This window comes from Tyto alba, unplaced genomic scaffold, assembly GCF_018691265.1.
Source record: "Tyto alba isolate M040663 unplaced genomic scaffold, T.alba_DEE_v4.0 Super-Scaffold_22, whole genome shotgun sequence".
Lineage (NCBI taxonomy): Eukaryota > Metazoa > Chordata > Aves > Strigiformes > Tytonidae > Tyto > Tyto alba.
Window position 1 is genome coordinate 27288782 of NW_024881296.1, and position 15151 is coordinate 27303932.

The 15151-nt window shown below is 42.4% G+C and overlaps 1 protein-coding gene across 1 annotated transcript in view; it reads left to right on the top strand.

The window, feature by feature from the left end:
* TXLNB (taxilin beta) overlaps positions 1-13566 on the top strand; it is a 30442-nt gene extending 16876 nt beyond the window's left edge. Inside the window, exons 6-9 of the mRNA XM_042796185.1 lie at positions 2873-2947; positions 8115-8207; positions 9286-9381; positions 10461-13566. Of these exons, the coding sequence (XP_042652119.1) occupies positions 2873-2947; positions 8115-8207; positions 9286-9381; positions 10461-11273 (1077 nt within the window). The 3' untranslated portion in view covers positions 11274-13566. The remainder of the gene's footprint in view (positions 1-2872; positions 2948-8114; positions 8208-9285; positions 9382-10460) is intronic.
* The last annotated feature ends 1585 nt before the right edge of the window (positions 13567-15151 follow it).

Consider the following 15151-nt stretch of genomic DNA (forward strand, 5'->3'; position numbering starts at 1 on the left):
AGAACTTCTTTACCTCAGACAAGGAGCGATGTCCCCTCCTGCAGCCTCTGTACATTACATCTCAATAGGGAGGTCATCTCATTGCTCGCACAATTCACTTACCCACGCAACTAAGAATGTGATTCCCTGTACAAGGAGCACTGGTTCATATCGTGTGGCCTTCCCAAAGGGTCAGCATTACCTAAGAATGAAATTTTGATGTCATTCTGTCAGCACTATGTGGACTTCTTCCCTATACCATACATTTTTAGCACTTGCAATACAAACTTTGATGTGCAATTAATTGCAGTTTAAAGCCTCTGTGGCTTTCAAGTATATGACTGGAAGGTATTGATCAGATTTCTACATAATTGGAATTTGCAGAGTCTGGCAGCAAAAAGGGAAGCAAAAAGGAATTTTCATCAAGCCAGTCCCTAGATCCATGTCATTAAATGGGAATGTATGTTCTTGAGGACTGGCTTTTTTAGTCCTGAGCATGATGTGACTGTCTGGACCTCCAGCAGCTATCACAGCTCTAATAGTATAGTATAACATCACCACACTTCACTGAGGTGATGGTTTGTAAACACCACATGAAATATTTATTCACTTCTTTATACTTCAGCCTCCTTGTTACCACTTCATAGCCTATTAATAAATGTATTGGTTCTCTTGGTTCGTTTTCTCCCAGCTTGGTGTTTGCAGGTGACCTCAGGCTGCATAAGAGTGCGTGCTAATTTGAGCAAACCTCTCTGTGGCTTGCTTCCATTAAAGAAGAATTTATTAACTCTTGAATTTTTACTGGCTGCAGAAGCTATGTGGGTCAATAGGAGAGAAGAAGGATTTCATTAACAGCCAAAAGAAGCAACTTTTCTTTGCCTTCTCTGTCCACCTCTTGTGCTGTGGCAGAAGACATGGCACAGGAGGTGGGACCTTTTCATTATCCCAGGCACGCTGGGTACGAAGGCAACCCTAGCTGGGATTTAAGAAATATAGATAAAAGCCCAGTTCTTGGAAATAATGTCTGGCCTAGAGACCGGATAGCTCTGAAGGTTTTCAAAGCACTTTTCATTAAATTATTCAAACCAGACACCCTGTAATTCCTAACAAAATAATAAAAAACCCAAACAAGTAGATATCAAAGAAACATGAAACTTAAAAATCCAGATTTCATTCAAACCTTAAAAAAAACTAATTACTTTTGTGTGTGTAAAACATACCCTCTCCCAAGAAAATAAATGCACAAACTGAGGCTCATTTAACCTAGGCTTACTCATACCATTTCTTTTTACTTACTATGACACAACCTATTTGAAATTTTAGCCAACAAGATCTAGACTCAATAATTTGACTTATCTCCATTGAATCAAACATCAAATTAACTTCTCAAAATAAATATTAAGAGGCAGGTATAAAACAAACAGAACGTGGTATTTCTTCATACAATGTATACTTGAGCTGTAAAACATTCTTGTCTAGGAAATTGTAGATGGTAAAAATTCAGTGGGTCCAAATCAAAAAGCCAAATTCTTGGAAGAAATATTTTTCTATAGCTTATATATGTGTATATATATAGAGAGAGGCCACAAGTTTAATTCATATAGTCTTTGTACCACAGGTAGCTAGAAACAGGGAGGGAATTCATCATGTTTTTCAGCCAGCATTTGTAAAGTACATCCTCAGCTCTTTTGCCAGGTGGTATTCAAGTAGTTTATATGTGTTGCTTTCAACAAAATGGTTAGAATAAAAGTTTTTTTCAGGGGGCAAATATATTTTCTGCATGTGGTTTTACTCACCTTTCACTACCAGTATGAGAGTACGATCTACTGACTTACGTAGTACTTTTATTTTCAATATATTTTCAGAGCCCAACTGTGCTATTTTAAACAGTACAATTTAATCCAACAGAAGAAAGTCCTGTGGTAAACTAACTTGTTTATATGTCATTTCTCAAGCTAACATTATCATTCTTTTTCTAAAATACATTTGGCCTAACCAGTAATATGCTTTATAAATATTTCATAGGTGATAGCACATTTCTTTAACACTTCAGTAAATGTTTCCTGCTTCTAGATTAAACCAACTGCTAGAATATTACTACACACTTTAGAAGTGCTGACTCAGAACTGCAGCCTGGAAAAGTCCCTGTACATCTCATTCCTACAATTCACTCAGCCTCGACCAGCCTTCCCACCTGCAGCCTGTGCGTCAGAAGGTCATTTTGCCAAAAACCTTCAAGTAGAGAATTACACCTTCCCAGGAGCAGCCAAGGATGAAACAGCAGTCAGGCTCTTCCTGGGCTGCCTCCTTGATCTAAGTGAGGCATTTATCACCCTGAGCTGGGATTTTCCGCTGATGGTGTGTCAGTGCAAATGGAGCCCAAAGATGACAAGCACCAGTAAATGTATGATGTGTACTATGCATTCACTTTCTGAAAGCTTGCAGATTTTTTGAGGCACATCTAACCGTGACCATACCTGTATGCTAAGTCCTGATCATTAATGCAAAAGGGAGTTTGCCATTCAATGGAGAGCAGGAATTTGGCCAGAGTTGTGCTGAAATGAAAGTGCCATTAAGTATCATACCTGCTCTCTAAAACTCTGGTGAAGATATGGCTAAATAACACACTTTTTAGAGCCCACTGCACTGTACACTTCATTCCAAGTAGGTTTTGAACTCCTATTCAAATATGCCTTTGGAAACCAAATGCCCTGTCCCATGTCTCAGGATAGCACTAAATACTCTGCCTTGCCTAACTCCTCTAACTACATTAATGTGAAAGTTAGATCTCTCCTTATCAATGTAGCAGTGGCAGAAGCATAACTGGAGGATGAAGATTTCCAACTGATAAACTAGGGACCTAACAATTTTCTTTCTGTTGCCCAAAACACAGCTCCTGAACCAAGCTGCAGAATGGAAGCTCCAGGCCAAAATGTTAAAGGAGCAAGAGACTGTCCTGCAGGCACAGGTGAAGTAGGAGAGGTGATTGCATGGTGTGCCTTTGTTTCCCAGTTTTTAACCCATGAGGCACATTCCAGGTAAAGTATCCAGACTACTTCATATGTATTCCTTCTAGCTTCATTCTACATCCCATAAGCAAAGGCAAAGGAAACAGGTTATTTTCAAGACAAATGCAAGGTAATGTCCATACTCCAAATCATACTGTGGCATGTGGGTTGTTTAGTCTGGAGAAGAGAAGGATCTGGTGAGACCTTATTGCAGTCTTTCGATATTTAAAGGGTGCTTCTAATAAAGATGGAGAGAGATTTTTTTACCAGGGCCTGTATTGATAGGACAAGAGGTAATGGTTTTAAATTAAAAGAGGGTAGATTTAGATCAGATATAACAAAGAAATTCTTTGCTATGAGGGTGGTGAGACAATGGAACAGGTTGCCCAGGGAAGTTGTGGATGCCTCATCTCTTGAAGCGTTCAAGGCCAGATTGGATGGAGCTTTGAGGGACTTAATGTAGTGAAAGATGTTCCTGCCCAAGGCAGGGGGTTGGACTAAAAGAACTTTAAAGCTCCCAACCCAAACCATTCTATGGTGCTGTGGTTTATGAGCATTTACAGTACTCAACCACACAACAATGTGTGTGCCTTGGCTTGATTATTCACCATAACTACCCTTCAGGCAGCAAAGCACTGCAGTACATACATATCATGAAACATGATAGTGGAGCTGATGTGCTCACGTGCTTTTTTGGACTGGGGTGTGAAGGCATTTTCATTAACTTTAGTAGGAATGCTGCCTGCTGAGGGCTTATACAAAGGGGCCTCAAGGATTTCAGTGTTTAGTTGGAATTTGAAACATTCAATAAAATAAAATTACTTGACAAAATTACACTAAGAATCAGGCTGGAGTGAAAGGCAGAAAAAAACAAGAAACAGGCAGTATATGCTACACTTTGAGAGCAATGCAATAATTGACCTTGAATACAAGTGAGAACACAAGATGACATGCTGGACTTTCACATCAAAAAGAGGCAGCAAGGGTAGATTTTCCTAGACTTACATAAACAGCCATGTAGATTTATCTTCTTTGACCTGCCTGTAAGAAAGGTCCCTGCCAGCAGAGCTGGGGGTGGGGGGGAGGCAGGGGGTGGTGTCCATCCTTCAGCCCCTCTGCAGCCGCCCATCTCCTCGCCCATCAGGAAGCCACCTCCAAGCCCTTGATCACAGTTAATCATACTGCTATGTTGTTCCAGTGCTGCCCTTGTAGATGGTCTAATTCCTACCTGTTGAGCACTCAAGAAAGGCGAGTGTTAAACTGATAACCTGGAAGCATGCTAAGAGGGGTTTGGTCCTTTACGTGTTTTTTCAAAGGTTAAAATAAGCTGATAGCACACCGAAGAATATAACATAAACTGCTGCTGACACCAGTTTGGCAGGTTCTACAACCAAACCTCAAAGGCCTCCAGCTGAGTCCATCCCAACTGCAAACCTGCTCCCAATTTTCTCAGAGTGTTTTTAATTAAACTTTTATGTTCAGCCAGAAAGTTTTGTATGCAGGCAGACCTCTGTAGCCAGTTTAATGAAACTGACGGTTTTGATAAAACCTAGAATATATTAAGCATACATTTGAAACAGTAAAATTGTTTTTAGAAAAATCCAGTCAAACAAGTCTGCAAAGGCATTGATAATACATGTGCCCCTTGCTGACTTGCGTAGACAAAAGTTAAGTTGCTTAACAGTTATATCAGACTCTAACTGTTGATTGAATTTCTATGTTTCAAACTGATTCACTTGCTGAAATGAAACATGTGGTTAGGTGTTCTGCTGAAGCGTGAGAGCTCTGTCACTTACACAGCAGCCTCCATTTGGAATTATTTGGAATAATAACATCATTATTACTATTACTATTAGTATTATTATTTCTGGTATAGTAGTACTGAAGGGCCTTCCCCATGGACCAGATGCCATCGTGCAAGGCATTGTGCTAGTGCAGAACAGAAAGAGCAGAAAGAGCTCCTTGATGCAAACAGCACAAAACAACAAATGGATATTAAGAGAGGAACAGCTGCATGGAAAAGACATGGGTCAATGAGAGAAGAAGAAGCCATAATACAGCCCTCACTGCCTGCTATAGTGAGTGAGATACCACTACAGTTTAGAGGAGGTGACGAACACCCACTGCTTCCTTGAGCTGCAAGGAATCAGGGACAGCAACTCCATGCCAGCCTGTCTCTGGTCAGCACAGCGTGCCTGAGATGGCCAAATGTGGCCCTCCAAATGGTCACAGGAATCTGGCACCAGCTGAGAGAATACACCCAAACCGCAGTGGTGCTTCCCAGGACGCTGCACCCCGTCCCCAGGTGTGTTGCTTAGGCAGACTTTTTTAGCTTCATGCTTTGAAAGTAAGCGAGAAGATAAAAGTCAGCTGAGGCCTTTATTAGTGTAACCACTGGGCTATGGCAACCAAGAAGAACATAACGGGGCCAAAGGGGCATCCTTGCTGTAGCACCCTCACAGCCTGGTGATGCTGAGGTGCCCCTGCTTCCCAAATCCTTGCACTTACAAGTTCTCACCTGGCAGCAGCGCTGCCTCCACTCTCCCTGCCCACGCTGCCAGGGGTGCTGGGTGGATGGTGAGCAGTAGTGGGGGGTCCTTGTCTCCCTAGGAGTGCATGCTCCTAGTGAGAGACAGCTGTCATAGCCTGTTCCCAGCCACTATGAAAACAGTCATTTATTATTCAAATTTAAATTGCAAAGGGTATTCTTGATGCTATGGTACTGCCTAGGGTCCCAGCTGAGACCAGAGCTTGCCCTGTTCAAACCTGAAAGGTTTTTAATCTAATTAAACAATAGGCAAAGGTTGGAAGGAAAAAGGAGAGACAGAGAATTGAGGTAAGTTTTTTTAAGAAAACAGCTCTGGGTTAGGAGCCCTGGTTTGCTGGCTCCCACCCCTGCTCCCTCAGCTAGCTTTGGGATGCTCAGACACTTCTCCTTAGAGCCATGGCGTCTGTCCCAGATGTCTCACTTGGTATCAGTGTCCCACTTACACTGTGGCACTAGGGCTGCTAAAACAAATCTCTCTGACTTTCTGTTTGTGCATAGGTCACAGCTCTGGCTACAGCCTAGTATAAATACACACATGAAAGCTTCATGTCAGCTAGCTCCAATATTGGCACCATAGAGCTCTGCACAGATTAACCTCCTGCACCCTCACCCAGCTCGGTGGGGAAGGGCTGCAGCCAGTGCCATATTCGCAGCCACCGAGACCCTAACTACCTGGTTTAAACTTAGCTTGGGCATATCCACAATACATTGCAGTTATGGTCATGACAAGAGGCATCATAACAACTAAGCCAGAATGAACATGAAACATCATATAACCATATGTGATTTAAAAATCAGAATTAAACCCACCCCACTATTAGCAACATTTTCTAAATCTTCTGTTCCTTGGTAACTGAAGAGTTGTATCAGGGGAGGGTGTGTGTTGGCTGGCACCACACAAAATAAAAGCTCCCAGCTAATCATTTAGTCAGCTCCCCACCAGTGCGGAGGGGGCAGCTAGCCTCCAGCCAGATGCCTGAATACTGCAGGCTGCTCTTGAACCTCCCACTGATCTGTGTCCACCCCACCTCGGCTACTAGGTGTTACACCAATCACTCTTTTTCTAACGACAGCTGTCAGGCTGGACAGGTGAAATGTCTGATCATGTAAACACTGCTGGGGGTGCTCTGGCACCAGAACAAAGGGGGTGAGTCGAAGCTGGTCTTCTTTTCCAAAGAGCAGATAACTGTGCTTTATCTACATAACATCCTGCATGATTTTGGAGCTTTGAAACTGATTTTCCCACCATGGAAAACAAACAAACAGGCAAACAAACAAACAAACAAAAAAAAACCACAAAAAAAACAAAACAGAAAAAGCAAAAACCAAGAAAATCTTACAAAAAAAACTAACCTCAGATCTTTAGAACATTTTTTTTTCCCAAACCATCCACAGATTTTAGATATAAAAATATGGATTACTGAAAAAATACAGACACAGATGAACTTTCAAGTGGCTATCAGGTGTAAACTGATAGCAAAATATGGAGCCCTAATAGTCTTAAATGTTGGCAGATTGCAACAGACCTTTCTTCTGCTCTGCTTCATGAAGCGAAGTGAAACGGGCAGCAGAGGCTGGCAGGGGACTATTTTCTCTGCCTTTGCTGGCCTGGCCCACAGCTGCAGTCCACACACAGGCTACAAACCAGAGCTGACAAGGTGCCTTCTCAGATCGCCCAAGCCACGGTGCAGAGACGCAGCTTGAAGGAACCCAGCACAGGGTCCCGGCGGTGTGGAGCGAAGGGTGGGCTTTGCTCAGTGGTGGGGCTACCGCACGTGCCAGAGAACGTCGGAGGGGAGCAGTGACGGTCCTCTGCAGCGGTGGAGTCCAGCAAAGCACAAGTGCTGGCTGGTGCAGCTCCTGGCCATGGCCTGAGCCACCGAGTGGGGACTGGAAAGATGGAAGAGGGCAAACTGTGGCTGCAGGGTGATGTGGAGGTGCCTCTCCCCACAGCTCACTGGGACGTTCAGAAGCAGTGTAGCCGGGGTTGCACCCAGCTCCCAGCTCGGCTTATTAGGTAATCAGGAAAGAAGGTAAATAGCTGGGCAGCCAGGCTGTACTGTGCTCCTCCGCTAAAGCCTGCCAGAGCTTATGCCCTCAGGTTAAAGTTGGAGGGCCTGTGAGGAAAGGCAGGGACTGGAAAACTTTGCAGACTTTCATGCTGTCCTCCCGAAGTCTCCAAAGTTACCAAGGGAATTGTTTTCAGAAGTCTCCTCTTCTAAGGAATTCTTTTGCTTCTGGGCACCCTGTGTACAGACACCATAACTGCAACATTCAGGAGAATAGGGCAACCATAATTCCCAGATCTTTTTAAAATGACTGGCCTGTGTCTTTCTATTCTTTCTCAGTTTACCTTTCTGCAACAGAAGAATCATAATAGTTTGCAACCTTAAAAAGATGCAGAGTTTCAGTTCCCTGATGTTTGTGCTTCATGGTCTCCAAACAGAAGCTAATTTTCAAGTCCAAACACAACACTTACTTTATTATCTTCTACCAAAGTAGAAGTTCACTGTCCTGGAGACTCTCAAATTACTGTGTTTTGTTTTTGTTGTTTTTTTTTTTTTCCTCTGTTAATACAGATCACTCTCTACTCTGAAAGGTTTGAAGAATTTCAGAAAACATTGGCCAAAAGCAATGAAGTGTTTGCCACATTCAAACAGGAGATGGAGAAAGTGAGTAGCAGCTCATACCTGAACTCTGTGCCTGAGACTTTCCTTTCAGATTTTAGTATTTCTCACTGCAATAATTTTATGTGGGATGGGACCATTTCTGCACATTTTGAAGAGCAATCTCATCAATATCCACATAAGATATGAGGCACAGTCAGCCACAACTGACAGCAGCTTAGACTTCAGCAGTGCAAGCTGAATATTTCACTCCTTTCAGCTAAAACCAAAATTGCCTGGAAGAATAAACTTTTTACATAAAACCTAATGTGATGGTTGGGCACAGACCCCTCAGAGATACCAGAGAGGGAGTACTGGTCAGCCCACATCTCCAGGAGTGCCCAGAGCCTCCTGGGTGACTGACACTGATACTGAAAGGTTGACACTGGCTACACGTCTTCCCACTGGAGTGAGTAGGCAGAGCTGAAGCCCACCAACACCTTCCCACCATTAAGCCCAAGTGACTGTTTCCTCACAGCTGGTGTACTTACTTCCTGTAATGAATGGGAGTCAAAAAAACAAACACACCCACTTTCATAATAGGCAGTGTTTTGCTGTGCCACCAGGGCCCAAAATCCTGATGCCCCGATCCAGGCAACCTCTAATGATCCTCACAGAGAGTTCAGTCTGAAAAAAAAACAAAAGGAAAGATGTTGCTATTTACCTAGTGGTGTATTTTGGCAGTAGTATAGAGATGACTAATCCAGAGGGAACTTCCTTGGCAGTGCTGGCTCAGGAGATAACTTCTCAGCGATCTAACACTGTGGTCTAGTAAAGAGGCAAACTGAATAATGCCATTTTTTCTTTGCCTTTTGTTTTTGTGATAGTTTGTACCCTGGGAGTTGGCTATACTTTTAACCACATAATCAACTAGTCCCACTTTAGGACTGGAGTTTGAAAGTTATATGGCAGATACTTAAATATAAATCCATCCCTTAGCATAAATTATTACTCAGCACAGCCACTACAGCTGCTGGTAGTAGAGTTATGAGTACAGCCAAAGACCTGAATAAAAGGGCTGCCTTAATTTTATCTGCAGCATGGAATTCCTGTTGTGATTCAGCTTTTTCTCCTGCTTCTATAGATGACAAAGAAAATGAAGAAGTTGGAAAAGGATACTGCTACATGGAAATCCAGGTTTGAGAACTGTAACAGAGCATTACTGGACATGATTGAAGAGGTGAGCAATCTTTTTCTTCTCAGGATGCACCTCTTTCTCCACATAAAGCTTTAACTACGAGATGAGATGACCTGAAGCTGCCAGAAGTCAGTGAAAAATTTGTTCTTGAATCTAAGCATTTTTTTTCAAGCTACCTTGATAATTATATGCCTTTAAAGAAAAAGACAATCAACTGCTGGGGGTTTTAGATTGTGCAGAGACATTCGTTGTGTCCATGAGAAACTGAATTACGTAACTGTGAATTTTAAGTGCTCTAAAAATGTGTGATTGTTAATGTTCTCATACAGAAGTGAATTGGCATTAGTTCACTTCACGCTACTTTCTTTCTGCATAAGAGCATCCACCCAGGGAATTAATGTGCTCTAGCTAATGAACTTCAAATTCATGCTTTTTGTTAACTTCCTGTGTAGGCAAACTCTAAGAGCCAAAAGCAAGTACTGTGTCTCACCAGTTTTAAACACACTGTCATAGGGGCATTGCAGAGGAAATTCATAAGCACATGGGAACTTGTTCAAATAAGATAAGAGGCTGCCTGAAGTTTCACCCCAAAGTTACACTGAACCAGGTCTTTCTGGTTAGCTTTGTAGCTCCGTCCTACTGCTATTTCTATGGGTTTCTGTAACTCCTGTTTCCTCACTGAGTGTAGAAGCAAAACAATGTTCCAATTAAGGCTGCTTTCACAGAATCTAGAAGCAAAATAAACAAAAAATATAATACAGCTTGTTTTCCCCAAAATTCACACCCTGTCCCACCAGAAGTCCAGGTAGGCTTTTGGATGCTTATCTGTATGAACATCCACTATGTTTTTCCACCTCTACAGATCATCAACAGGTATTCCTGCAAATATTTTTGAGTGAAATTAATCTGAATCTGTATGGAGAAGACTAATACACTGCGGTAACAGGGGTGAATTTCCTCTTGAAACTTCAGTACAAAAGACCATAGTTAGTGTAGAGCAGTTGGGCAGAGTCCTGCAAGGGCTGCCTAGATCTCAAATTTTTTCCTAATTGCCAGCTCCACTAATGAGTTATATGCACCCAAACTCAGTCCGCACTTTTGTCTGATGTCTTTGACCACAGAAAGCCATGAGGACCAAGGAATATGAGTGCTTCGTGCTGAAAATCCAGAGGCTAGAGAACCTTTGTCGGGCTCTGCAGGAAGAGAGGAATGAATTGTACAAAAAAATAAAGCAAGCACAGCTCCCTGAAGAGGTGAATGGAAATGGCATCTTAGAAGAAGAAGACGACACTGATACGAGCCCTTCCTCCTCTGAGCAGGTGAGCATTGAGCTGCGCACTGCTGACGAGAGCATGCTGAAGGAGCTGGCTGAAGCTTTCAGGGTGTCCCACAAGGCAGAGGAGTACCTCCCAAGCAACAGCAGCAATCCAGAGACCTGTGATGCTCAAACATGTAATGTCGTCCCGGTGCCAGAGGTCCCCTCCCCTCTTACCTCAGGGTCAGAGGCCAGGAATTGCTATGAGCAGCCCAGCATGAGCACACCAACACCCACCAAACACACACCAGTACCCACTGGGAGCATGCCAGTGCCCACTGAAAATACGACAGCGCCCACCGAGAACATGCCAAAGCCCACCAAAAGCATGCCCACACTCCCAGAAAGGGTGCCAACACCCACAGAAAGTGCGCCAATACTTCTCGAGAGTGTGCCAGTACCCATTGGGAATGTGCCAAAACCCACTGAAAGCATGCCAGAAACCCCCGAAAACGTGCCAACACCCACACAAAACAAGTCCGCTCCCCTTGGATATATGCCAGTACCCACAAAAAGTCCACCAAAAGCCACAGAATGTGTGGATGACCCAGTGGAGCAGTCTGCCCAAGGCCAGTCTGCAGAGCAAACAGGGGACACAGACATGGAAGCAGTGGATTGAAGACACTGATGTGTCCAGGCTTGTCTTCTACAAACCACAGCTCTACTTTGTCCTCTAAATTGATGCCTTTTTTTTTTTTTTTTAAAGAAACAAAAAGTGAGTGCTGAAACAATCTCACATATCTGTAGGCAAATGTAATGCACTTGTCTTTGCTACCACTGTCCAGTAATAATGGGTCTGCAAATTTTGCTGTCCTTCAACTGCTTGAAGAATAATATTTTCTTAATGACAGGAATATACAATGAAATTACAGGATCTTTTTTCCCAGTCATAATGAGTCATCTCATTCAGCAAAATAATTTTAAATTGTTGAAGTTTCATCTTTGAAAAATCATTGCAATTCATATACATATATTTAAAGACTCTTATTGTATCTATTTGTTATGACGTTGCATAAAAGATGGCTTACTTGAACACATAGTGGTTTTAATAACTGAGGTGAAAGGAATATGTAGTTACAAAGTAAAATAGTGAAACCATCAATGTGGTCAGCCATATCCAAGGAGAAGTGCAATAACAAAAGGTGAATTTTTGTACAAGTAAGCTACTGTGGCCTGAATGCCCACAACCTATCAGCCTTACCTTGAATTGGTCTTTTCTGCTTAGTGTTCTAAAAGAGGTTTTGCTTTCAACAGAACTATAGGGGAGAGGAGAAAAACTTTTCTATATTCCTCATAAAATGACTGAAAACAACAGCAACTTCCAAATTGATGGCAATACTCAAAGTAAGGGTCACAACTCTCTTTCTGCATCCAATAGAAACCCGCTATTTTGTCATACTATTTTGGATCATGAGCCCAAGAGAGGGTCTCATGGCTGTTTCCAGCTCACAAATGAGGTCAGAAGTTCAGAATTTGATTGCAGATCCCAGCTTCTAGGCCAGGAGCAGAAAGTAGAGTGGAGCTACACTAGAAGGTACCAGGATGTATTCCAGAAGATACCTCTGAGATCATGCTTCTGGACGGTGACATTTCTCCCTGTCACAGCCACATGAACCTCTTCACCACATTTTCCTCCTGGCGCTGCTGCGTGTGCTGATGCTCACAAGAGAAAGGTGACCACGCTCGCCTGCCACCCCGTTCATTGGAGTGGAGCACAAGTAAACAGCCCAGAAGCAAACAGGTACCAGGAAAGCAGGAATCCCTGTCAAAGACACCTTCAGGGACTGGCTACATTCCCGTCCCCTCTCTTGTCTAAATGGCTCTTCCCATCTGCCTGCCAACACACCATTGCTTAATAATGTAGCCATCTTATCAGAAACTGGTTGATGCTGACACCAAGTACGAAGATGAAGGAGGAAGGGGGCAAGAGACAGTACCCACCCAGACAGCTCTATGGTCTCAAGCAAGGAGAGCAAGAAAGCTTTTTGGAAGAAGGTTAAAAAAATCCTCTTGGCACATTTCTTGTTTCTTATACCCTTCCTCCAAATTCAGTCTAGGCCTTTTGGAGTCTGAGCTGGATAACTTATGAATTTGAAAAGGGCAATTAAACAAGATGTCCAGAGGCTGGAAAGGGAAATGTTACAATCAAATAAATCCATGTTTATAGACAAATCCCAAGAAGCCCTTAAAGACAAAGTGACTCACTCAAGCCAGAGTTGAAATACAGGTGAACCAAGAGAAAAGGTGCCGTCTTTGGCAGACTGGGGAAGACTGTGGTCACAGAGTCCTTTCAGCACACCACCCTCCAAAAGTGGGGTTTGAATCTTTGCTTACTGCCAATATGGTCCACACCCTGGTTAAATATGTCCGTGTATGCACTATGTGGTCCCGACTTTTTGAGAGCTAACCGTTGGAGTATACAGAGTGTGATTAGCAACAGTTTGTTTTGATATGGCCTTACGAGTAGCTATTATGGCTAGAGTATTCAAATATGGATGCTTTATGTTAGATACCAAGACTGACAGGATTTATTTAATGTCTTTAATCACCTGAAAGTAGATCATTCAAGTCTTAGTCACCTTAAGCTCCTTTTATAAGCAATAGAGAAAAGTAGGCATCTTTCAAGGACAAGTCATCTCATGGTAAGATTGGCATCCAAGACAGAAGAAATTACCTTCTGTCTGAAGATGCCATTTCTCTTCACTGATTTTAGAGCCATCTTAAGACAACTAGCTTAAATTTTAAATATCTATTATTAGGTATCTAAATTAGACAAGATAAATCCCATCAAAGGTTCATATTCAAAGCCCTAAGCAAATGGCCATCTCTGAAAACCAAGCAAGTTATGTGCCTGTGAAAATGTTAACCTGTAACAAATACTTATCCTAAGATAAAAAGCTATACTCACCTGATTTACTTTTTTTTTTTTTTAGTTTCCATCGACTTAAGGCTGTAGAAATATAGTTTCCATTACAAATACAAGATTTGTTTGTTCTTAGAGGGACTTTTAAAATTAATGCAATTTCTATACCCATTAATGTTTTTTTTCCTTTCTTGGTCTTGTTTGATTCTGTTGCTATTTTAGTAATTGCCTGCATGAAAGTGACTTATTTTTCTTCAGGTAGGCCCTTAGAATGCCTTTAAGTGTTGAATTTTCTTATACATTCAAATATTCAATTACATAATAATAATGATTGACATGGCCATGCAACTTTAACTTGGTTCCATTTTGCATAATCATTATGGTTGCATCTTTAATTATATAATTGTTGCCTCATACTTTCCAACTTCAGGAAACAGGGAGAGAAGAATCCTACAGATAAAAAATTCCTACATAGTCATGATTGATTCTTACAGCATCATCCGTCATGAATAATTACACAGCCTTCTGGGAAAATCACTCCCACTCTATTCCGCCTTCCTCATTTTTGCCCTTTTAATTCTTGCATCTAAAACTGCACTTACATACTTGCAACCCCTATTGCTCTGTGAGTTTCCATCCACATACCTGTTGCTTCTCTTCTATACCATCTACCAATTGCATTTGATCCCAGCAGTTTTCTCCTTGTTCTCAGTGCATACATACAACACTGAAAGCGCAGGAGAGTGACCCTCCTAGCTTTTAGTTCCAGGATTTGGCTTCACATGTTTGCAGGAGATGGGAGAAAAAATTGTAGGGAAAATTCTGGCTGATCCCAGGCTGATTAGAGCATACAGAATCAAACTGTGGGGATTGTTTATGTATAATCCCATGGCCTGTAGAGCTGTGGGAGCCTGTAGTACCCTCAGTAGAGGTGGAAAATCAATAAAATTTAACCGTGCACCTGTTAGTCATCCATTGCATCAGACCAGCAGTTTAAAGCACCATCATCACAGATTTCTGTGTGTTAGTCTACTTTCTCTCATTCTTCTTCAACATTAATTGCTCACCTCCTCTTGCTGTCTTCTGGTACTGGTACCCAATACAAAACTGCCTCTGCATGATAGCAGCATCCTTGTGAAAAGCCTTCAGGATTGCAGTCTGCACGTCAGCTATGCTGCACTTCCTTCAGATACACAGAAACCCACCACACTTCTGTGATCATTTGGAGGCAGTAAGTAGCAGTGAGACATGCGTCTTCCCTGCTGTTCATCCTTATCATCACTCTCCTACTGATACTGCCAGTCTCATCAGTCCTGGTGCGTGCTGTGGTGTGTGGTTGCCTCCTTCAGTCTTGCTTTTATTTCACACAGTTATTCCCATAACACCAGGCACAGATTTGGGGGTGAGGAAAGGTGGTGATGGTAGCTATATCCTCCTTACTAAAACCATTTGTTGCTGCACTGGTTCTGAACCAGCAACAGCCTTTATTTTCAAAGGTTGAAAAGAAAGAACAAAAATATCTTCCCTTTCTGCACATTTGACCTTTATCACCTCAAAAACTTAACAGCTCCCCTGCTGAACATGCAAAACACGACATTTTGCAATAACCCAGAATTTATCCAAATGTGAGGGGA